Below are 23,050 nucleotides of genomic sequence, written 5' to 3'. Positions count from 1 at the left end.
AGAAACCGGACTAAGAAAAAAGTCGAAAAAAAAGAATAGCTTGTTCCCCTAACGTGAACAAAGAATCCCCACATTTCCATCCTTGGATGCCATTTATAAAGTACCCTCTTCCAGCCATGGCTCTCTGTGTGCAAGGCCTCCCTCGAGGATGGACGACGACAGCTCAATCTGCCAAGACTTGATTGAAAGGCATGAAGGGGAAGAAGACTATTACTACCTTAAAGATGGTGGCACCGATGAAACCCATTGCATGTATGGTATCAATGCAATCCTAAGTGGCACTGCACGCCTAAATGTTCTCTTACCCACAGCCACCATTCTTTCCTTCACCATTTTGACTCCTCTCTTCACCGATGATGGTGAATGCACCGCCTTGAACCGCTGGATAATGGGCTGCTTCTTGGCTCTTTCAGCAGCCTCTTGCATCTTCTTTACATTCACAGACAGCTTTCGGACGGTCACGGGCAGGTTGTATTATGGGGTGGCAACATTTAGAGGAATATGGACTTTCAATGGCGGCCGGAAGAAACCGCTTGTGCCATCTGATTATAGGCTGAGATGGGCTGATCTCTTCCATGCGTCACTTTCGTTGATAGCATTTCTTACCTTTGCAGCTTTACACATTGATGTGGTGCAATGTTATTATCCAGAAATGCCTAGGAGGGTGACCAACACTCTTCCTCTTGTGGTTGGTTTTGTGATAAGTGTCTTGTTTGTGGTTTTTCCTTCCAAGAGAAGGGGTATTGGGTATCCTTTTTTGCTGCAGAGGGATGCTTTGTACTCAAGATGCTGAGACATTCTGTGTTTTTTTTTTTCTTCTGCAGAATCCCAGAAAGCTGTAGCAATTTTCCTATATATCAAACATCAAGACTTGTATACAACTCATTCTCCCAATGTTTACATGGTAAAATATGGCAGAGTAAAAAAACAGGGTATTCTCAAGATAAAAGAGTTATGGTAGGAGTTTAAATCCTACAGTTTCCATGAAATGTTCCAGCTGTATACAAAGGAATTATGTGAAATACAAACTCTCTCAGGAAAGAACATCGGCAAATTCTTTAGCATCAGAACATTCTTCTTTTGGTGCTCTAATTTAGTATCAAAACATTTAAGGAATACAAAAAAGTTGATAAATTATATTTAAAGCAAAAGGGCACAAAAGCTAATAGGATAACAAAGAAATTTGACTCAGTGATTTTATGTACAATGACAACGTAGTGGAATTGATCCACCTGGGGGTTTTCTATTCTCTCGGACAATGGCTTCCTTAATCATGGGCAACTTCTGGTGAACCTTTTTCCATATGTGATTCACGGCACCATCCGGAGGAATTGGCCCAATACCACCCGGATGCCCATTGTCATATTCAAACATACGCTGAATGCGAGACATATTTTGCCGAAATTTATCCTTCTGCTCTTTAGAAAAGCTTCTGAGAAGACCCACTAGCCAATTTGGCCTTAAGGCGTCGTTAACTGCCACAAAAACTGAAAACTCTGAATAGTCTATCACACCTTCAAAGGGGAGCTCAATGTTATCACTGACAATAACAGGTATACAAAGACTTTGAATGGCATCAAAAAGGCGGCATGAAGTGGGGGTGTCCCCGGCCGGGTGCAAGCAGAACTCTGATGTTCTCATCCCTCTAATTGACTGCTCTCTTCCAGTGGCATTTGGGAAGCCTTCTTCCACGATAATGCCTGGCTCATTAACCAACAAGTCCCACAATTTCTCTCGAACTATGCCTCCCTGTTAATGGAAAAATATAACTTATGTTACATTGACAGTTGGAAATTCAGGATGATTCATAATCCAAAGTGGCGGCTGATATGGAAAAACACTTATGTAATAATGCTTTAAATAGAGACAAAAAAAAAAAAAAAAAAAGATTAGGAAAAGACAAAATGTATACTTTTAATCAGGTAAAACCCTAGAAAAGCCATTTAGTTTCTCATAATCTATTTAACACACACACACACACACAACTCCTTTTAAAAAAAAGTCAAAATTGTACATTATTTATTAAATGCACACAAACACACATATGGGGAACTTAACACGCCTTTACATCAAGAATGTGTTATTTGATGAACAATTTTATGGCAGAAGGAATTGATCTTTAAGAGACATTGCCTCTTGAGTCAAAGGTGTCCAATATAACAGGTGGTTTTTGAGGCTAAGTTCAGCTAAATTGGGCAACTGAATATCAAAAACAAAATAAAGCAATAAAAGTAGCATATCAATCTGCAGTAAAAATTGATAAATTATGCCTAGTCAATGAAAGAGATTTAGATATATGTCACTTACCCGGTGCCTATGTTTAGCCCCTTTAAAATAAAGAAGCGTTTGGCGTCTTTGGTCTTCTGACAAGTGCAATCTAGGTAGTAGATGGGTATATGGGATGATTACATCTTTGAGTAGGGAAACTTGAGTGTGTTGAATCATATCTTGTGAGCTACCATTGGATGACTTTGAATCAAGTCGGTACCATCCACCAAAATCCACCACGAGGAGAATAGCTGGGGCTATCTCAGCTCTGACATGCCACATTGCAACTGGGTCTGCCAAAGAATGCTTCAAGTTTTAACATAACCTGACAATCCAGAGACTAAATTATAAGCTGCTAAAACATGCAATTAATCTTTTGTTTCTTTCTCCCCTGTCAGGCAGTGTATAAATCAGGCAAAAAATGTCATAGTGACTGCTTTCCTTCTGTCTTTAGTTTTCATATTAAAGTTAGTAACGAAAGTTTGAGTTATCACTATAACTCCGTATGATTTTTGTTACACTTGGCACTGCCATCAACCAAATGATAAATCTAGTGAAACTTGAACTTCCAACAAAGTCGAGGATCAAGTTGCAAAACAGCCAGAAGAAACTGGAAATCTAACTTAGTCTCTCTCAAACAGCTTTATATTATTTCTAATTGATTTGAGAAGAAAACGTTCCAAGATTTTAATTGAAACCACAAAAGCCAACCTGAATTGCAGAACTGAATGATTCCTTCTGACATTTAGGTATCTTGCAGTCCCACTAAGTGGTCCAGGACAACTCTTAGAGAGTGACTAAGAACCCACCAGATTCTTTCAGGAAACCCACAATGCTAATTTTTAGTCATTATAGTTGAACTTAATTCGATTGGGTCCGCTTGGGTAATCTCAATAATCTACCTAACATAACGTACCATTTCAAAACTGGCACACTTTCTTGTCCTGAATGCCATCCAATCAACGATGCCCTTACTGTGTTTAGTTTGGCGGCAAAATAATTTCATGGGAAAATAATTTTTTCCTAAAATAAGAAGTACCTCAGTAGAATACCATGGGAAACTATTTTGCTTGTTTGGGATACAGATGGTTTTTAAATCCAACAGAAAAGAAAAGCACCCACGGGGAGACAGAGAGTGTTATTAACTTGTTGCATGTATTGGGTCAGTACGGCATTAATACTTTTCAAAGTGCATAAATACATCCCAAAAAGCATTCCTAAGTTGTTTTTTTTTGATAAGTAAACTGTAAACATATTCTTGTTGATTAGCATTCCTAAATTGTTAAGTCGGAACAAGAACTAAAAGACGATCCAAATCTAGACATTTCCTTAAAAGGCCATTAAGAAAAACAATAGCTTCCCCTCCTCGGATTCTAGCACAATACTAGAAGCGTCTATAAAGCTTCTTAATAAGGAAAACATCATTAATCCAGCCTCCAGAATCAAAAAATAAATGTCGTTTCCTACGTTATCCTCATCGTTCTCAGCAACCCAAAAGAGAGTAAATTCAGAAAAAAGTTCAACAACATCAATAAAAGAAACTAACCATTAACACCTACTCGCACCAAAGTCATCAATAACCAATACCCACAAGACAAACCAATCATGAACAACATCAACAACCAAAACTGAAACAAATTAAAACCCAAATATACCAGTGAGAACAAAGACGTGGTCGCGCCCACCGGACCGCTTCCAAGCCGGAGTTCCCCTCACCAAATCTACAACATGTCTCTGCCTCTCATAGTCATCGTTCCCCGCCTTCTTCCTAAACGCCCCCTTGGCCGTTCCCAGCTGCAACTCCGCGCTCAACGTCGCGAAGAACGGCACGAAAACGACGTCAGCTTCGTCGACATCGAAGACCCGCCTGGCAAACGACCCGGCTCGCAAGCTTTCCGGGGTCATGAGGTCCCCGGTGATCCAGTACTCGGCGCTGTACTGCTTGATCAGCGGGTTCTCGGGATAGGGAGGGAACCGGAGGTTTTTGGGGAGGTGGGTCGGGGCGATCTGGCTGCCGGATTCAGCAGAGATGCGTGAGTCGGTGGCGGAGGAGGACCAGTACCGGTCGAGGAGGCCGTAGTTGAGGGATCTGGGGAGGTCCGCGACGTAGACTTTGATGGAAGTGTAGGGCTTTTGAAGGGTAGTTAAAGTTTGGGGAGTGATTTGGGTGTTGGGGTTGGAGAAGAGGAAGAAGAGGATCAGGGAAAGGGTGAAGAGAAGGGTGGCGAGTGAGAGGAAGAGCGTGGGGAGTGAGCGTAGAGAAGAAGCGGTAGTGGTGGTGGTTGTTGTGGTGGTGGCGGTGGTGTTCTTGAGGGCCATGTTTGTTTGTTTGATATTGATTGTTTTCTGTTTGGGTGATCGGATCTCTGATATTCCCTGCTGTACTACTCTTTGATGATCACTTAGATTGCACTTTCTTTCTGTCTGTTTGTTAAGGTGTTCTCAATTTTATTTTATGTGGTCCATCTCTTTCTTAAATTAATCATTATCTTAAATTAATTATTAAATTTGTAAAAATTACTGCACACGTCATTATTGATCAGTTTTAACTGGGGTTGATTTTTTTTTTTTTTTGTAAATTAATAATTAAATTTTACGATTAACTGCATGGCATTATTGATAATACGGGGTTGATGATGTGGAATCCACTTCTCCGAGAAAGACAATTTTTTATTTATTTATTTATTTTTTTTTTTTTCCTAAGATGGGTGTCTTTTAAGGTTTCTCTAGCAACAACTCCCTATCCATATAAAAGAAAAGAAACGGTTCCTACAAAAGACGGTGTCTTTTGTGCAGTTACCTTTGTCTCTGGCCTACAGTGTTATTTCTGGATGTGGTGGGTTCCCAACATTTACACATGCATGCCCACTTTGGGTGTTGGAACGTGAAAACCATACCATCACCATGCATTATTATTGTATTCACGTGGGTGACAAGGGAAACACTCTGCTGTTCAAAAAAGGAAAGTGTTCATCTTCTCCGTGGCTGCCACGTTGCCATCCTTATTTGATATCAATAATAATAATAATAATAATTAATTGTTTATATTGTAAGATGTAAACTACAGTAAGATGAAATATTACCCTAAAAGAGTCGGTCTTGACTTTCTGTAAGATGGAAACATTAGAATTTTGAACACCCATGTATTTCAAATGATTTAGAGTTGAATACGTAGTAGTAATTATTTTGTTATTGCTTCCCTTCAACTCAAATTCTTTGAAGGACCAATCAAGTTCATTTATTATGCTTTTGTAAGAGCTGAAATGGAGCCACAGTAGAGAAAAATGATGATGGTCAATATTAATAAGATAAAAAAAAAAAAAAAAAAAAAAAGTTTCAAGCATTGAAGAGCTTTCTGAAGGGCCCATCTTTCCGATCTTTTGCAGCTTCAGTTAGAGCAAGGAACCTCTTGAATCCTGTTGTAGCTGCACCTCTTCCAAGTGCAGCTGCTCTGGTTAGCACATCCTCCCGTGAAGCAATTAGTCCTATTGAAGCCAGATTGGGTATTGCAGGAGCTGCCGGGGCAGTAGGGACTGCCTGGACAACCGATGGCACGATAGAATGTTGCGTAATCCCTGGCCCACGTTTGACAAAGTCGTCTAGTATACTTTGCTGATCAGCTTTTTTAAGGCCCTGAACATGCCATTCAAACATTAACCTGCCGTCCTCAAAAGTTTATTAGTTTAATATAATTCCACCATCAAACCAAATACTTGTATCCAAATAATGGATCATAATGATCCGACAAAGCATACATTGAATGTGTGTCAACTGTATCCTATAGTAAATGCTATAGAGTAGTGACACGCAAAAACTTCTGATTTCAAAATAGTAAACTGCAGCTAAACCTAATAATAAGCAAGAAGGGGAAACAAAGCACTTCCTTAAAGTTCAAAGGAGATGTTCTTTTATGCGATACATAAGAGGCCATGTTCACACAGAATGCACGATTAATTTATTCAATTCATGTTGCGCAATTTTGTTGGGAAGCTTTAATGAATGTTTCATGGGCGCACCTCTCTGCGGTGGCAAAAGCTGATGTTTTGTGGTTAGTGAAAGCTAAGAAGATGACCCAACATATGAAACTTTGGCAGACACCTTATCCAACTTGACAAGGAAAGTTGAAAATTAGAGAAAGTTAACATCACACAGCCTTGACCTATATCCATCCATTTTTTTGGGGCATGACAATAGGTAAGGGTCTATGAAACCAGCGTATGACTAAACCATATATAGAACAGCTAGAATTGAACCTACCTTAAGCTCCAGAATACGCTGAAACTCCATCGGTGTTCCCTCTGGTAGCAATGCTCGATAGGTATCCGCCACAGAATCAAATGGGGACAGTATAACCTGAATAATGAATATACATACACTTGTATAAAAAATAAAACTAAACTTGTCACACAGAAAATGTACAGATTATATGATCACAAACCTTCAAAAGTGCTTCAGCTTTGCTCATTTCACGGCTCACAAATTTTGAATAGCTTGCTGCACCAGAAGTCTGTTCAAAAAGGAAGATAATGAAATGTGAGGGGTTTGATTTACATAACAGGAGACCAAAATTAAGCACCTGCAAACAATCATACATAGTTAAAGAAATTATGGCAAACACATGCAATACTGTCAGGTTTATCTTAGGGCTGTTCAAATACCTGCCAACCCGGCCTTCTGACCCCAATCCAATCCGATCTGTTGGCATCTGACTGGGGTCAGAAGTGATTTATATCGTCAAACAAAAGTCAGGTTGGATGTCGGAAAATAAGGGGTTGGAATTCCGATCCACCTGACCTGACCACTATATATATACAACCCCCTCCATGTAACCCAAGCTACCTCTTAGCATTCAAGCTCTTGCCAGTCTAACAGAGAAGAAGAAGAAGCCTGAGCCACCGTAGCCTCTCTCTCTGAGTCTAGCAGCCAGGTGGCTGTGCGGTGGCAGCTAGACCTCTAGTGCCCACCGACTTTGGAGCCGACATTGGCAGGGTAGGGTTGGCTTAGAAAAGGGGTGGTGCGGGTTGGCATCCAAAGTCAGAACTGGCCCACTCCAACTAGAAAGGGCTGGTGCCCAGCCATAGTTTATCTAATGACTGAAGCTTATTTTTTCAAATGGTTTATAGATGGCAGGTGATGCATATTTTTCTTGTCTGCACACATAACTAATTCATAAGTTGGAAATGCTGGTACTTCTAGATATCAGTTATCACGCAACAAATATCAAGCCAGCTGTCCAAGGTCAGCAACACACATGCTTGCTCACTGTTCCACTCGATCAAAGGCAATGTTCTTTAATGATTAATACATTATTGAACCTTTCCAACTATTTACTTCCTGCCCTTACAGAGTGCACGGAATTTTCAAATGAGAGCTACAACACTTAGCTTCCAACGTTCAAAAACAGGCCAACCTAGCACCAAGGTAGAGTTCAGCTTCTCAAATTATCTGGATTAGCATTTGTTGTTCACAAAAGTGGACTGTTGAAATTGATATAATAGAAACATACCTAAATTGGAACATCAGTTAGGTTTAATTTAGGTTTAATAAATGCCATAGGAGTTTGAAATCATTTAAACATTCTTCACTCCAAAAAGTGAACATATACAAATACTGCGTTTATTTGGGAAAAGAAGAAAAGAGGATGTCAAGCCCAACAAACATAAACTTTCTCATCAAGCATGATTTTCCATATTTATCATACACAAACTAACAGCCACCCAATCACATTTGACTCCAGAAAGAGGAATCAATGAAAGTTAACATGCATTTCTTTGAAAGAAGTAACTCACTTGTCGACCAAGTGAAGGAATGTCTAGAAGAATCGTCTTTACTGCTTGAGTGTCCAATAACATCTGTAAAAGCATCAAACCATTTATTTATATCTAAATTTACATGAATAAACCACAACGATTACATTCAAGAAAGAATACATTTTAAAACATTGATCTATTTGTTAATCACATGTATGAATGGCATGGGTACGAACATCTGACACAAGCAACATTCAGCCTGCCCACTCACTTGTGTGTTTCTACACTGTTTCTTACTGCGTATGGTTATGTACACAATTTTCCAAGATTTTTTTTTTTAAAAAAAAAGTGTTTTGTCTTCTTTTGAAATTAGGCCTAAGCCTGACAGCATTAGATGCAAGGCCTTTATACCAAAATGTTCAGCCATATTGTGAGTAATTTTTTTTTTTTTCAAAAAAAAAAAAAAAAACATAAGAAAGAAAAAGAAAAATACCTGCTAAGATTATACAAGAATAAATATAAAAGTTGTTTAGATCAAAGATACAAAGGACATTGTATCTCATTGATTCGTTCATGCTACAGAACTCCAAATTTAAAAACAGTGACAAATAACGTCAAGAAAACTAAAGTCTATGCAAGCAGCTCCAAATTATTTTAACAATAGCCAATTTAAATGTGCAATATACTCTATTACTAGGCATAGTGCATCAGGCCCAAATTCTAGATATAATGTAAAGCTCAATGTGCACGTATGCAACTTATGAGCACTATACATCTGAGCAAGATGCAAACCTCAGAATTCAAGATTCAGGGGGGATCCTTGATAAATATCCAACAAGCCAAAAGATATAAACCTCAGTTGCCCCTTACATAATGTTACACTTATTTAAGCAAATCTTTTTGATGCCATCACCACTCATCTAAAAAGGAATAAAATAAATGATGAAAATGGTCAATACTTGTTGGGCTCCAGTTTCTGATATGTGCTTGCATTTGAAAATGTTCGCATAAAAGCGGGGACCAAGAGAAGATGCAAGCTGCATAAAATAAGAGAAATTAAGATATTTAGCCGAATGTAACTTGAAAAGAATGTTAGAATGTAAGTCATTAACTATTTTCGCACAAACTTCAGAAGTCAACTCAAAGTCGCATGGATGAGGATGCCTAAAGACTACAACCAAAAATATTTAATTGAGCAAAGCTTGACGCAGAGTAGGCCATTTAAGTTGGATGTGAAGCAAATGCATAAGCCTTTTATTGTATTAGTAAATAAATTGCATAAGGTATCAATAATTGAAAAAAAATCCAAACAAATGATAAATCCATATGCATGATTCTTGAACCTTACTAGAGCAAGATCTATTTTGAGAAGCAAAACCTAAGGTATCACAGTCCTCTCTATAATCACCTTGTCCAAGAAGAATTGGAAGTAAACGGGTGAAAGAAGTCTTCCAAGTACAGGAATGCTACTAGCAAGGATCATATTTACGCCATTAACATACCTGCAAGGAGGATGTGGTAAACAGTGAAAGTTGTGTTAAGTACTAGAACTTGAGGTTCAAAATTTCAAATTTCTGAGCTTACTCTGATTGGTCACCGACACTTTCAAGGGTACCCCATGGAACACGTGTCATTGCAGCCATTTCAGCATCAAATTTACTTTCCAGGCCATGCACTAGGGTTACCAACGCTTTTGTTATGACTGCCGAAAATTCATCCTGCAAAATAGCATTACTTCTATAAAAATGAAGAGAACAATAGTCATGGCATGATTTATTTATGAGATAGTCAGTACCTGCACTTCTGACATATCCACTCCATCCACTAATTGAGAGTCGATTATTTTAGATACACTTTCCGCCAATTCACCAGACTGTCAAAAAGTAAATCCCAAGTTTCTAAGACTGTATATCATCAGCATCATTATAGGCTGAAAATTTATACAATAGTAATATATGGAACAAGTATAAAATTAACGACCACCACGTCCTGGCCATGTGTTGTCCTAACTTTTGTAGGATTATGTCATATCATACACATTCCCTGTATACATGTTTGCAATTCACAAGCTACAACTCCAATGCTTTAAATTTTTAGGGCTAAAAGAGGATCTTTACACAGATTTATAAATTTGCAGTTATAACCAACTTAAATTGCGTGGACAAGAGATATCATTGAACTATAGGTTAGTCTAAATAGATATCAATAACATAAGAGAAGTGTTAGCTCAGAAAATGGTCGTAGGGTAATGCTTCATGAAGCTTGAAGGCTCTAACCAACAGTTATAACAAATAACTTTTCAAAAATAGAATAACCGGATAAGCAACCAAGTTCAGAGACGCAATTTAAAAGCAAAGATCAACATGACATTATCTCTTTTTTTAAACCCTACAAGCCTTCTCTCTCTCTCTCTCTTGTCTTGTCTTCCAACATGCAGGCATGCATAATTTTTTTTTTATAAGCAAAGAAAAAATTATAAAAAGTGTAATTCAAGCTGACATTCAACGGCCAACAACAAATGCCATGAGTTCAGAAACCAACTGACCGTTTTATGACAATATTCAGCTGAATTCACAATATAACACATCACCCTTTCATCCCTGTCAGAAGTCTGCTCAAAATAGTCACATGGCAACAAAGCCAAAATTAGCATCCAGTAGAGAATAAACACTGCTCAATTCAATCATGCAAATAAACATGGTCTAATATACCTTTATCTGTCCATCCATGCCCGTGGCTGCTGCAACTATTCCTGTTCCACCCCTAGGTAGTCTTGCAAAAAGTTTTGTTGCATATGCTTTGAGAATTCTTTGAAACACCTAAGAAAAGGGGCTCAAAAGTTATTTCTATAAAAACCACATCTATGTACACGTGTATTCTCTTACCCTCAGTCTATTCCACATCCCTACCCTAAGGGAATCATAAAGAGCACATATTTGTTCATATTCAAATATTTAACATACATAGCAAAACCTAAATAATTGACTCACACTGACCACATTTATATATATAAAAAATACATATAATGATGTTTAACATCATTGCAATAGAGTACATACCAGAAAGGGAGATAAAAAATGAATTACAAGAATGCACCTTGAACAAATTAAATAGCGTCTGGTTCTTTGTTAGAGCACTGCATCTCTTTAAGCTCCTCTTGATTATAAGAAACAACTAGAAAACACAAGAAGGGTAAATTAAGACAATGCAAGACAAAGGCAAAATTAATTTGATCAAAAAGAACTAATATAGGTGCATCCCAAACAAAAGGCATGAAAGAATCTTAGCTATTGAGTATACAGATTCTCTTGACAAAATACAAGGACCCATTTATAAGCTTTAAAATGCTTATTTAGCAACCCAATAGTGTTCTGATCCTTGAATATGTCCATCACCATAAAGCCTCTATATTGCAGTGATTTACCGCAGATTCCATATTTATAATAATAACAGAAAAATGTTGACTTACTCACCTGCATGCTACTTGATAAAACATTATTCTGACTTCCCTCTTCTATATCCCACGTCTCCTCCTATTAAGGAAAAATAAAAAATAAATAAGTAAAAGGGAATCATAGTGTGGTGAAAAAATAAAATGATCAAAGTACCTGAACAAGTTTCTCCAGATTCTCCATCAATGTCTTCTCTTCCAGTTCTACATACACTGTCAAGTGAGGTTCAAAGCAAGATGATATGATTCCACGGAAGTTGAACTGCCAAATCAAATAATACAGACAATTTTCAGCAGCTATATTAATCTGCCCTAGCTAAAAGCCAGAAAGAAGTCTAAAACTATAATCTCAATAAGTAGTCCCTCATAAAAGGACCAACAAGAATATCCTAGACAAGAATAGCCGGGTTATAATAGAAAATTCAGGGAAAGACCCACCCTAGATTAATCTCACTTGCATGACATGACATCAAAGCACTTGAGCGTATTTTAGTAAATCTTGTATTTTAAAGCTTCCATTGGAAAAGCAAATCGAAATTAATTACCACAGCTTTGTAACTGGAATGACTAAAACAACTAAATATCATTATGTCGCAAAGACTTCAAATAGAAGTAGGTTGATTAGAACCATTCGGTAATCAAATCAAACTTTTTCTGTAAAAGCCCCCAAAGATTTCCAGCTTCCAAGGCAATGAAAAAAATCATGTAGATGGATACATACAAAAGAGGTGAAAACACAATATACAAGCATTCATGCTTGCTGCGGCATGTACATTTTGGGGTACAGATGTCCCAGCTCTACAGTGTTGTGTATACCATCAATAAATTATATGCATGAACAACCATAAGCAGATAATATACCCCAGCTCCAGGCACCGACAACTCTTTCTTTCCATCATTTTCCTGTCAAAGAAAGAACAAAAGGAACAATGGGTGACAATATATTCTATGTTCTATATTTTTCTTACACAAACTTCACTAAAAACGGTAAGTAATTTATAATGCGTACTTCAGTTCCAGTTCCTTGATGTGCAGCAAACTTCCTTTCATACTTCTTTCGAATATCTAAAACACTTTGACTAGTATTTTTGCCCCTGCCTATTTCCTCAATCTCGTTACCTGTCTCCAAGCTTCGTGCACCTCCGCCGAATTTCTCAGCCAATTCATCCTCAAATTCTAGAGTTCGTTGTAGTGCCTAAAAATAGACGCCAAGCATTGAAAACATTAATGACAGAAAGAAGCAGGCATAAATAAATTAAATTGGTCATGAGACAGGATGCAGCATGTCAATTAAAATGAACATTTCATGTAATATAGACCATTATAGCAATCATTTTAAACAAAACTGATTGGAAAAAAAAAAAAAAACTTGGTTTCCTAGAGACCATGCCCTACTTGCAAGGAAGGTGACGATTTGAAAAGGATCTAGACAGACGAGGAGAGGAGAAAGAAACTGATTTGGGTATGATTTAGATAGTACAAGAGTCTATTTGTATATCTGTACTCTTTCTTGAGTTTTAAGAACCAGTTTTTCCTTCCAAAAGGGGAACTTTCCTCTCTCCAACGCAGCTTATGAATATTACATAAAAAAACTTTTTTTGTAAAGGGAATATTACATAAAAACTTATAAACCAAAAGATGCCTCAAGCAGCCCACATAAAGGGAAATAAAGGAGTTCTTCGCAATACAGAATTTCCTGCTGTGCAGAAGAGTAGTCTGGTCCAAGTTAGTTGAAATATCACTTCTACTAAGTAAAACAAACTCCTAGATTTGAACTGAACTACAATACAACCTACACCATATAATTTTAATGCCTGTTTGGTTTGGAACTTTCAAGTGGATTAAACCTAAAAGATCGATTAAGTCCTTTTTTTTTTTTTTTTCCCTTTTAGCACAAGATGTCTTTGGTTAGTCCAAGGACATTATAAGATTAAAATCATTTAAATTGGAAAGTCAATAAACTCCCATTCAGACGGATTTTATTCAATAAATCAAAAATACCTTGAAAAATTCAAACCAAACAGGATGTCATAATAGGATGATTTAGGTCCATGATTAAAATTTAGATAAAGACAGGCTCACCAACAATAAAGCCCCAACATCTGGTTTTTCTTTCAGATTATCCAGGATCTCCTCAAGCTGTTTCCTGGAAACACAAGACCACATATCACAATCTCAGGTTCTACACAATAGTATCCAATAGTAGAATTCTTATCTGACAGTCAAATACTAAGAGGGGGTTAATATCTTAGTAGCATGAAAATGAGGGATTAAATCTTGTCTCCACTCTTTCTATACTTTTCCCAGAATATTAAGGAAACTAAATGTGGAGAATAAAATTAAAGAGGGACAATAATGAAATCCAGAAAGATGCTGACTGCATTATAATGAAAAAGAAAAACTTTTTTTTTTGTTTTTTTTTTATAAGTAATGTTGTATATAACTGATGACTTGTAAATAGCACAGACAACATTTAGGCTCTGATTCTTAATGTGTTTGGTTTAAAAAAGTGTTCTAGAGTGCGTTTGGCACTACAATCCACATGCCAAAGTGTGTTAGTGGTGGGGGCCACATTTGATAATTTGTTTGGTAAACCAGTTTTGAGAAAAGTTTTCGGCGTTTGACAAGTGAAAAGAGCTCTAGAGAAGCTTAGCAAATAGGCCTTTGTGGAAGCTTAGCAAACAGGCCTTTATGGGTTGTTCGTTAGAGTGTTATTTTGAGAAGAGAAATCAAAAGATAGAAAACAAAAATTTTAACAAATGGAACCTTAGTTTTCTTCATACCAATATGTCAAAAGGCTCGGAAAGTCCATATAAATAAGAGGTGACAACACCCACGTTGGTGTCTGAACATCAATTTTCATTGGGCTGGTATTTTCAAATGTTCTCTTCCAAAATATTAAATAAAAATTGCTAACAAATTTGAAAAGGTTGTGGATTCTATACTAAAATAATGAAGAATATCAAAGACATATAGCCATCCAAGAAGCACACGGCTCATGTTTGTTTAACAAAGATCAAGATTTGATGCCAAATACAAGCTTTCCAAGATTTGTTTATCAAAGCATACCTCGTTTTCTTACAGAACTGGATGCAGAGGCGATAAGGAACATGCCATGAAGGAGGAAAGATCTTCCAGATTTCTTCATTTGTTCTTATTCGACGCTTGATCCATGCATATCTCCTTTCAGTTTTATCCAACTTAGCCAGTTCTAATGACATGGCAAAAATAAAGTTCAAAGTAAAGGACATATGAAGTGGTCTTCTTTATAAAGAAGCATAATCATAACAAAGTAGGAAGTTAGACATACCAGCTCCTTCAAAAATTTGTTCATACGAAGTAAGCTCACGGCTGCAAAAATTGTTTACCAACTCTTCCCTCACAGATGGCTCCAAAGCATCAACAACCAAGCAGGCATCAGATAAATGCTGTAGTAAATTAGTTTCTTCTGTCTCTTTTCCAGTACCTAAGCTGAAATTAGAATAGGGAAAAAAAGAAAGAAAAACTTAAAAAGTACAGAGCATATTACTGATGTTTAGTTTAGATGTATAAGAAGAAGCTGATTTCAAGAAACCACTTCAGAGAAAAAACTGGTATAACTAGAATTAGTTGTGATATCAACATTAAACCTCCATAACTTCCACAAAATTCTACTTCAGATGTGCATGGAGTTGATAATCCATTTGCAATGCTTTCTTTATCAGCAACTTATATGGAATATGAATTTCAGAAGTGCCAAACAATAGATAATATTGTCTTAGCCTTTTTAAATACAGGTCTAAAAGAATGAAACAAACTTTAAGAGGGAAAATCAGAGGTTTACAAAACATTAGAAAAATCCTAATCAACACATGAAAGAAGAAGCTTTGGCTAGCTAATCTCAATGTCATCTGTAAAAAATAGGCGGCTCTCAGTTTCTCAAATGCATGTTTAGTCATCCACAAAGTCCATCACCCATCTTTTGAAAAGTAGATGAAGAATATTAAAAAATGAAGAGGAATCTGAAGACCCAAAAAACAAAATTAAATTGATGTCTGACTGTCGCAAGTCTTAGCTAGAAACGTATTAAGACAGCAAATTGGCGACCAGAAAAACAAAGAAGTTAATTTGAGAATATCAAGAGAGAAAAGAAATAAATGGTTATTAAATATGGCAAGAACCTTAGTGACAACTTACCTGGAGAAATCAGAAAACACATGTGACTTGAGAATTTGTTTGATATTCTTAAACTTCTCCCTGAGTTCTGTGATCTTTGGAATATCCCTATAGGCTTCAAAGTGACTACATAATTGGTTCACAGCCTGAAATACATCACGAAAAAAGAAATATAAACAAACACAACTTCATATGAATAATACTAATGTATTTCAGAAATGCAAACGATATTGCTTTTATCACAAACAAAGATCATGTAGTCTTTAATCCTTTTAACTAGACCTCTTTTCTTGGCTGCCACAAACTACGCCAGACACCATTAAATTAAACCACATCAAACATCTAGTTCCATGAATAGAAGTCCTATTGTACCAAGCATGATTCATTCCTAATCCTTTACCACTTAAATACAAACCACTTGTTCCTGATACGATGCTAGGATTCATATATCTTAAGACAGATCAGGAGAAAAGAAATCTGTCCTGTATCATATAGTCTGTTACAGATTGATGACAAAATTAAAAGATCACTAATCATCATTCAATTTCCAATTGTATAAAGGAAATCTAAAAGTGTTGGCATTCAAGAGCGGCAAAAGACTAGTGCTTTTAGAGAGTAAAAATCAAGCTACAATAAAACAAAGAAAAAAGGGGACCAACGAGAAGTATAACAGGCAAGGGAACACTTGCTACAGGAGTGACTACATATGATCTACTAACAGATATGGTACCTCTAGCTGTGCAGCTGCCTCCTTATATTGTCGTTTTGAAGCCATAATTTGAAGCTGCTCAACAGCAGAGACTGTCATAGCATGAAAAAGGGTGTTAAAGTAAGAATTTACATATGAAGCTCACCATCTTAAGTACCCCAAATCCATGATAAATAGCTAAGCTGATTGTATGTACATTAAAATGTTACACTTAAATGCTCTCTCTCTCTCTCTCTCTCTCTCTCTCTCTCTCTATATATATATATATATATATAAAATCCGACCTCCTTGGGTCGAAGGGAGGTATTTCTGACTTCCGAACTGAAGGAGAGTTGGAAGGGAGGTACAACCCTGACTGACACCAACAGCTTCAGTTGGTAGTCAGTTGAGTAGGTCAATCGGGATGAAAGAGAATTAGAACTTCAGCAAGCAGCCAAGCACAGATCTATGAAGGAGATTTAGAACTTCAGACTATGGAAAGCACAGATATGCGAGAGAAACAACAAAATTCAGCAACCACAGCAAGCTTTAGAACAAAAAAAAAAAAAAATCAACAAAAGGAAAGGAGAGCAAACAAGCATAGATTTGTCGATCTGTCTTGATTTCTCATTCTAAATCAAGCACAGATCAACATATCTGTGTTGACCTCTAAAATCGTATGAGTTTTAACCAAAACTCCAAAGAGAGAGTGAGAAATGAGAGAAACTGTTGTGTACAGGTTTGAACAGTGGGAACGGTGAGAAAATATCCAGATAGTGGCCATGGAAAAGGTGGAGAGTGGTGTGGTGGCAGAGGCTGTGACGGTGACACAAAGTTGAGGAGGAGGGCTTTTCTATGGGAAGTGCAGCATGAGGGTGAGGGATGAGGAGTGGCCACGGCCCAAGGTTTAGAAGACGAATTGAAAACTAGAAATATGTATACATGCCAAGAGGGGTCGGGTCAAGTTAGGTTGGTTTGCCAGCCCTTTAAAACTGAATGCCGACCTGACCCTTTACCGGAACTAAAATTTTTTAACCGACCCTCACCAAAATAGACTGGATTTGGTCAGTTTCGGTCCAGTCAAGTGAACGGGTATTTTGAACACTCCCATATATATATTCACACACACCTAAATATGTGCATGCTTGTGTGTGTGTGCGTGTGTGTGGAGAACACACCTAAAATTGTAGATCATGCAAGGTGGGAAAAAGGGAAAGGTTGGCAGCGGGTATCATAAATGTGGCAGGGCAATTATCAGGCAGTCAAAACTTTATTAAATTGTATAGCATTCAAGCAGCCAGATCTCTATAAAATTATATAATGTATAGCTTCCAAACTGATGCCTGGCCTATCCTTTCACTGCTTTTCAAGTTGTATCATAGATTTTATCGCTTTTTAATTCAAACACATTGTCCGGTATGAGGTTCTATAATTTAAACAAACCGGAACCTTTCAAGCAAAGTAATTGAAACCAATTTAGAGGTCTAAGTGGAAAGCCACAGGTTCATGAGGTTAAAAGCTCAAAAAAGTAAACCATTTGGACCAACAGAACATCACATGATTTTTTCTGTCAGTTTTTGATTGATAAAGATTTTAATCTATTCCATTTTGAAGAATCTTATACATCTCATAAAAGTCCAAAAAAAAATCCAATCCGTAGTCTTTCAATCTGACAACCTTAATGGGGACAAACTGTAAAAGCCTTCAAGAAAACTCCTACAAACATAGAAGGATAACAAAGACAAACCTAGCATGGTAAGACGATGAAGAGCTGTAATTGTAGTCGTTATGTGCTTCTTTGCAAAGTCCAACTTTTTAATGTCGCGGCATATTTCCTGAACCATCATCTCACTTTGCTCAGCTTTCCCTTTTATTTCTCGGATCTTATACATGAGTTCCTGCTTGACAGGAAATAAAACAAATAGCCAGAAAATGAAAACATAGACAACCCCAAACAAAGACAAGAACTGACAAATACAGCATTAAGATGCTTAATGGTGTACGTAAGCAAAATGCTTAAGGTGGACAAACTAAACCCATGTAACTAATTTCAATGATAATATGAATAGATGTTTTAAACTTCAGACCTCCACAGCACACGTAGCAGCTGCAAGATCCTCCTTGGCTTTGGTTCCTGAATTACTCTGAAATCACAGAAGCTGATCTATCAAAAAACTAAAGATAATGATATAAATCATACTTTCCAAATGCATGAACATAATAACATTAGAGTGGTTGCAAGTCAATTGTATTGTCCTTTTTTTTTTAAAGTGAATTTCATTGCCCTACTTATAGCAATGCATGAATGATTTTGCAAATTCCCCCAATATATCTTACTTGTTCAGAAGTGGTGGATTTTATGGAAAAGTGCGCGGCATCCAAAGCCTCAGCTCATCATATTACAAATGAAAAATCCCAAACAAAGACTAATCCAGTCTAAATACTATTGAGAATTGAGATGAAGACATCAAAAAAATAGCCAAAGATCATGACCTGTTGACGAACAGCTGCTAATATTCCAGCATCTACACGACGAATCTCACTGTGTATCTTTTGCATGAGTGGCTCGACACCATATAAAGATGCCTCTGAATATTCGCCACATATCATAATGTCAACACGATAATAAGCATCAAATAAGACACATAATAAGTAGAAAGGATGTAATGAAGTTCAGGAATGCAATGATTCCAAAAAACCAAGAATACTTGAGATAGGCAAACTTCATTAGTAAAAATAATCAACTCCTACGGAGTTGGTAGTTGCAGGATGATACCTGGGCCTATATTGTTTTTAACGATCATACTTACATTCAGTAAATTATCTAATTTTGGAGATTTCTTTCTTAGATTCATGTCCGTTAGGTTTAGCGGTTTCAAACATGCGGTTTGAAAAATCAAAATGTAGATGATGAAAACGCGACTTTAAAAACCAACTTAAACATTTGGTAAAATCACGGTTCGACCTTTAGAATTGTGCATTTTTAACATTGCCAAACTGCATTGTTTTAAATGCTCTCCCGAACACGGATTTCCAAACTAGAAACATTTTGCGAATTTTGTTTAAAAAACCTAACTTTTAACCTGCTTCGAACAGGGGCCAAACGCACCCTAATTATAAGTGTGCAACTGATCCGTGTATAAGTAGTTCTCACATTTGGACTAGCCTATGTTACATTCTGCGATCTGAATACATCCTCTTTTCTGATACGCACTACACTGGTATATATGTATTACCTAGCTTGAGGAACAAACAAAATCAACAGAAAGATTGTGAATGAAAGAGCAAACCTGTAGGGAACATCTGGTTGATATACTCCAAAGCGCTCGACTTGTCCATCTTTAATGGTAAAAAGAAGTGAAAATAAGTACTCTTTTATTTCCTAAAGGGTGATTTAAACGAAAACAAAAAAGATAGCCGCCGACGGCCTACTTAAAGAGCTCGGAAACGTTTCAACCAAAAGAACTTCTTGCGCAATTCCTGCGTGTCAGTTTCTATATCCACAATTTGTTTCTTGATTCTCATTTCAAATTGTTCTCTGGACTTCTTATCAATATGGGGTGATCGCAACACAGTATATAAGACTCGTTTTTCAGGCAATCCAATCTTCCGCCCCAAAAACTGCTTTCCAAAAGATAATGGGCGATCAAAAGATTTAATCACTAAGCGTATCTTGGCGGTCGTCATCAAATGAAAGCAGAATGCCTCTGGAGACAGGATATACCATGGAAATAAGAAAACTTTGAAAACCCTGATCAATTAGCACAATTCAAACCGCAGAAATCAGGCCCATCTCTGCACTTGCCCGTGCATTAACAAGAAATGAGAGCACCTTCAATACCCATTACCAGTAATGGCCCTCATCGAACAGGACACCAAAGATTCAGAAGGAGTGTCGTGCCGGAAGTAGTTTGTGTAAAGAGCTGAAGAGCAATTCCGGTAAAGAAGATAGATTTGAGGAGTTGAGCGTGTAGTGGAGCGTTGATTGCAGAAGAGATGGGAAAAGAAGGAAGGTTGAAGCGGCTAGGGTTTCTGGAGAATCTGGGAGAAGTGAATTAAGGAAGGGTGCGATGGGTTGTCTTGTCTGTCCGAGGCACAGGTGCTCAGATCTAAGGAAGTTTTTTCATTTTTTTTTTTTCGCTCAAGATCTAAGGGAGTTTTTTTCGCTTGGGTAAAAATGGCCACGACTCTATATTTTGTTACGTCACATTACATCTAACGAAAACTATTCTTAAATTTATGATGTTCCTGTTTTTCATATATGTTTTTTTTTCGAGATGCTTCCAAATTTAATGATTGATTTGTTAAACATATGTGTGAAGATATACGTCCTAATTCTAATAAAAGAAATAAAGAGTGTCTTCCGTGTTTATCTGCAAAAAGAAAGTGAGAAAGGTCGGTCTTTGCCCTCCTAATTCTTATAAAAGAAAGAAAAAAAGCGAGTGAAAATGCTTTCAAACACTTGATAAGAAAGCGTTACAATCATACCATCACCTTGGTGCTCCATTAGGTCCCTCGTGGCGTCCTACTTGATTATTATTTACCACTCTTGCTGACGAAAGAAGAAAAAGGAAAACACTGGAGCTTATTTCTGACCCAACAAGAAGGAAGCAGCCATCAATATATGAAAATTTCAAGGAAATTGGATAGGTCTAATACTTGGGCTGTCTTTTTCAAATTTGTTATGCTACGGGGTTGACTTAATTTTTCAAAAATAAGAACATTATAAAGCCATTATTATTACTCTCCAGTATGTATAAAATGTAAACGTTCAACAGTACAAAGAAAAAAAAAACCTGAAATTTTCATCATGAAGGACTATTTTCCAGATATGGAAGAGTTTCCATTAATTAAGCGAGCATAATAAATTAGGGATTTTCCAAGAGACAAACAGCAAGGAACTTTGAAATCAGACACTCCCAGAAGGGCTATTTGAGACAGATTATCTGACTAGACAGGCCCCCAAGATAAACACCATAACAGTTTAGTTTCGTCTCCCTCTATCGGACCTATATCATAGAGTTATAGCCTTTTATGGGAATCAAGAAATTGCACCAGTAATATCGAAAGCCATGCAGAGATTCTGAAGTTCTTCAATCAATATATTTATACAAATTGTTGAAATCTTGGGTGAAAAAAACCCTAAAATTTCAAACTGATTTATGTCATACTGTGACTTATACAACTTTAATTTATTTGATCCAGAGAGAGAGAGAGAGAGAGAGGAATGGCATGCACAAGAACTCGAAGAGAGACTATTCACTATTAATAAAATAAATAAATACAAATGGGAATTTTCCAATTAAAGAAGGTTAACAGGTCTATACAAATGACAGCATCGTTTCTCTAATCCACACAAATGTATTGAAATTGCACTACTAAGTCAGCTTTCGCCACAGAGATCCCTTGGAGACTGATAAGCACTTCACTTTTGTAAAAACAAAACCTGCCTTTGGAGGGTTCCCATCGACGAGAGAATTCTCGTAAATCTCTTTGCACTCTTGTACTACCTGTTTGGCAAAGATAACGGACAATATTCAAACCCGCAGACGACAGAACTCAAAAGCCTCTTTCACCCAAGCAATATTGTCTCACACAGGGAAATAAAACAAAAGCAAATGACATCAAGATTTGTTTCTTGTTTTTGAACTTTGGGGTCACTTTACACCCAAAACTAATGCAGGAACTAATCTACCACCGAAGTTTATACCCCATATAAATAGGTCAACTAGGCCCATGTAACATATATAAAGCAGCGCCACATTTCATAAGTGAGTTAGTTGCATGATTACATAGAACCCATTTTGTTAAATCACTGTCCAGTAATTGGGTTCCCATGGGGCATCATAATACACCCCAAGAAAATCTGAGACCTTCTCGTATTTTAGCATCCAACAGTATAGTTTTAATTGATATTGAGGAAAGAATGACAAGGTTGCACATACCTCCTTAGCATCCTTCCTTGGTATGCCTTCCCGTAGTCCAACAAGCTTCTCAACAACCTCAGGCTGTAATAGGAAAACATCGAGATTTTTATACCAGAAAATTACCTTTAGGGCCAGATTTCTAATACCTTACTTTTTGTGGCAGAAAATTAGCATAAACTAAACAGAGTACTAAAATTCCTAACTTAATATTACGTCTTACTTTCAATTACCTTGGGCTAGTGCTCTTATTTGCAGTTGACAGATACATTAAAATAAAAACAGTGAACCAGAAGTTTATTAATAACATGACAGGGAAGAGCATGGATGAGATGGTAACCAAAAATTTAATTTTTCAAGATACAAAATAAACTTCAAAGACATTTGATTTATTTAGGGAAAACTAACCTTACCCCATCAATGTACCACTAAATTTGCAATGTCCCCCCAATATTTCAATTTGGTTAATCTACCATTTGGGGGTTACAATGTCCCCTTACTGCGAGTAAAAATGACAACAATACCCTCCATGATATAAAAAGTTCAGGAAAAAAATTTAGAAAAGTGGCCGTGGGTCACTCAAGTAATTGTTTTCCTACTTTTTTGTTTTGTTTTGTTTTTCTTTGTTTGTTTGTTTGTTTTTTTTTTTTTTTTTTCTGAATTGTTTTTAAGGGTATTTTTGCCATTTTTGACATTACAACCCCAATGGTACATTAACCAAATTAAAAGATTGGGGGACAATGCAAATTGTATGGTAGATTGAGGGAGTATTAAGGCGCAGTTTCCCATTTATTTAAGATGTCAGTCTTGGAAG

General features: G+C 36.9%; 4 protein-coding genes across 6 annotated transcripts in view; 1 reads left to right on the top strand and 3 right to left on the bottom strand.

Annotated features, from left to right (window-relative positions):
- The first annotated feature begins 148 nt into the window (after window positions 1-148).
- LOC132184038 (protein DMP2-like) lies at window positions 149-793 on the top strand. Its single transcript, XM_059597517.1, has one exon. It carries the CDS (start codon window positions 149-151, stop codon window positions 791-793), a length of 645 nt encoding a protein of 214 aa, XP_059453500.1.
- Window positions 794-920: 127 nt separating this feature from the next.
- Window positions 921-4,693, bottom strand: LOC132184499 (probable arabinosyltransferase ARAD1). Its single transcript, XM_059598150.1, has 3 exons — window positions 3,924-4,693; window positions 2,308-2,561; window positions 921-1,749 (listed from the first exon to the last, which is right to left on the bottom strand). The coding sequence occupies exons 1-3, from the start codon at window positions 4,585-4,587 to the stop codon at window positions 1,198-1,200; spliced, it is 1,470 nt and encodes a 489-aa protein (XP_059454133.1). The 5' UTR covers window positions 4,588-4,693; the 3' UTR covers window positions 921-1,197.
- Window positions 4,694-5,403: 710 nt separating this feature from the next.
- On the bottom strand, window positions 5,404-20,479 carry LOC132183828 (vacuolar protein sorting-associated protein 53 A). The gene is made up of 24 exons (XM_059597276.1): window positions 19,603-20,479; window positions 18,806-18,900; window positions 18,400-18,456; window positions 18,060-18,210; window positions 16,355-16,425; window positions 15,646-15,770; window positions 14,780-14,940; window positions 14,539-14,680; window positions 13,552-13,615; window positions 12,479-12,664; window positions 12,331-12,372; window positions 11,627-11,731; window positions 11,492-11,551; window positions 11,115-11,192; window positions 10,730-10,837; window positions 10,564-10,629; window positions 9,814-9,891; window positions 9,603-9,736; window positions 9,427-9,520; window positions 8,978-9,055; window positions 8,058-8,120; window positions 6,707-6,775; window positions 6,526-6,621; window positions 5,404-5,901 (listed from the first exon to the last, which is right to left on the bottom strand). The coding sequence occupies exons 1-24, from the start codon at window positions 19,649-19,651 to the stop codon at window positions 5,605-5,607; spliced, it is 2,469 nt and encodes an 822-aa protein (XP_059453259.1). The 5' UTR covers window positions 19,652-20,479; the 3' UTR covers window positions 5,404-5,604.
- Window positions 20,480-21,545: 1,066 nt separating this feature from the next.
- The window catches only part of LOC132183575 (exocyst complex component SEC6), a 31,277-nt gene continuing 29,772 nt past the window's right edge, over window positions 21,546-23,050 (bottom strand). For all 3 annotated transcript variants that reach the window (XM_059596899.1, XM_059596901.1, XM_059596900.1), the window contains exons 25-26: window positions 22,258-22,320; window positions 21,546-21,822 (exon numbers count right to left, since the gene is read on the bottom strand). In XM_059596899.1, coding sequence (XP_059452882.1) covers window positions 21,691-21,822; window positions 22,258-22,320 — 195 coding nt within the window. In that variant the 3' untranslated portion in view covers window positions 21,546-21,690. The remainder of the gene's footprint in view (window positions 21,823-22,257; window positions 22,321-23,050) is intronic.

The sequence above is a fragment of the Corylus avellana genome, chromosome ca6 (assembly GCF_901000735.1).
Source record: "Corylus avellana chromosome ca6, CavTom2PMs-1.0".
In the NCBI taxonomy this organism is placed as follows: Eukaryota; Viridiplantae; Streptophyta; class Magnoliopsida; order Fagales; family Betulaceae; genus Corylus; species Corylus avellana.
The sequence above is the reverse complement of the archived record's forward strand: the minus strand, read 5'-3'. Positions and strand labels throughout refer to the sequence as shown.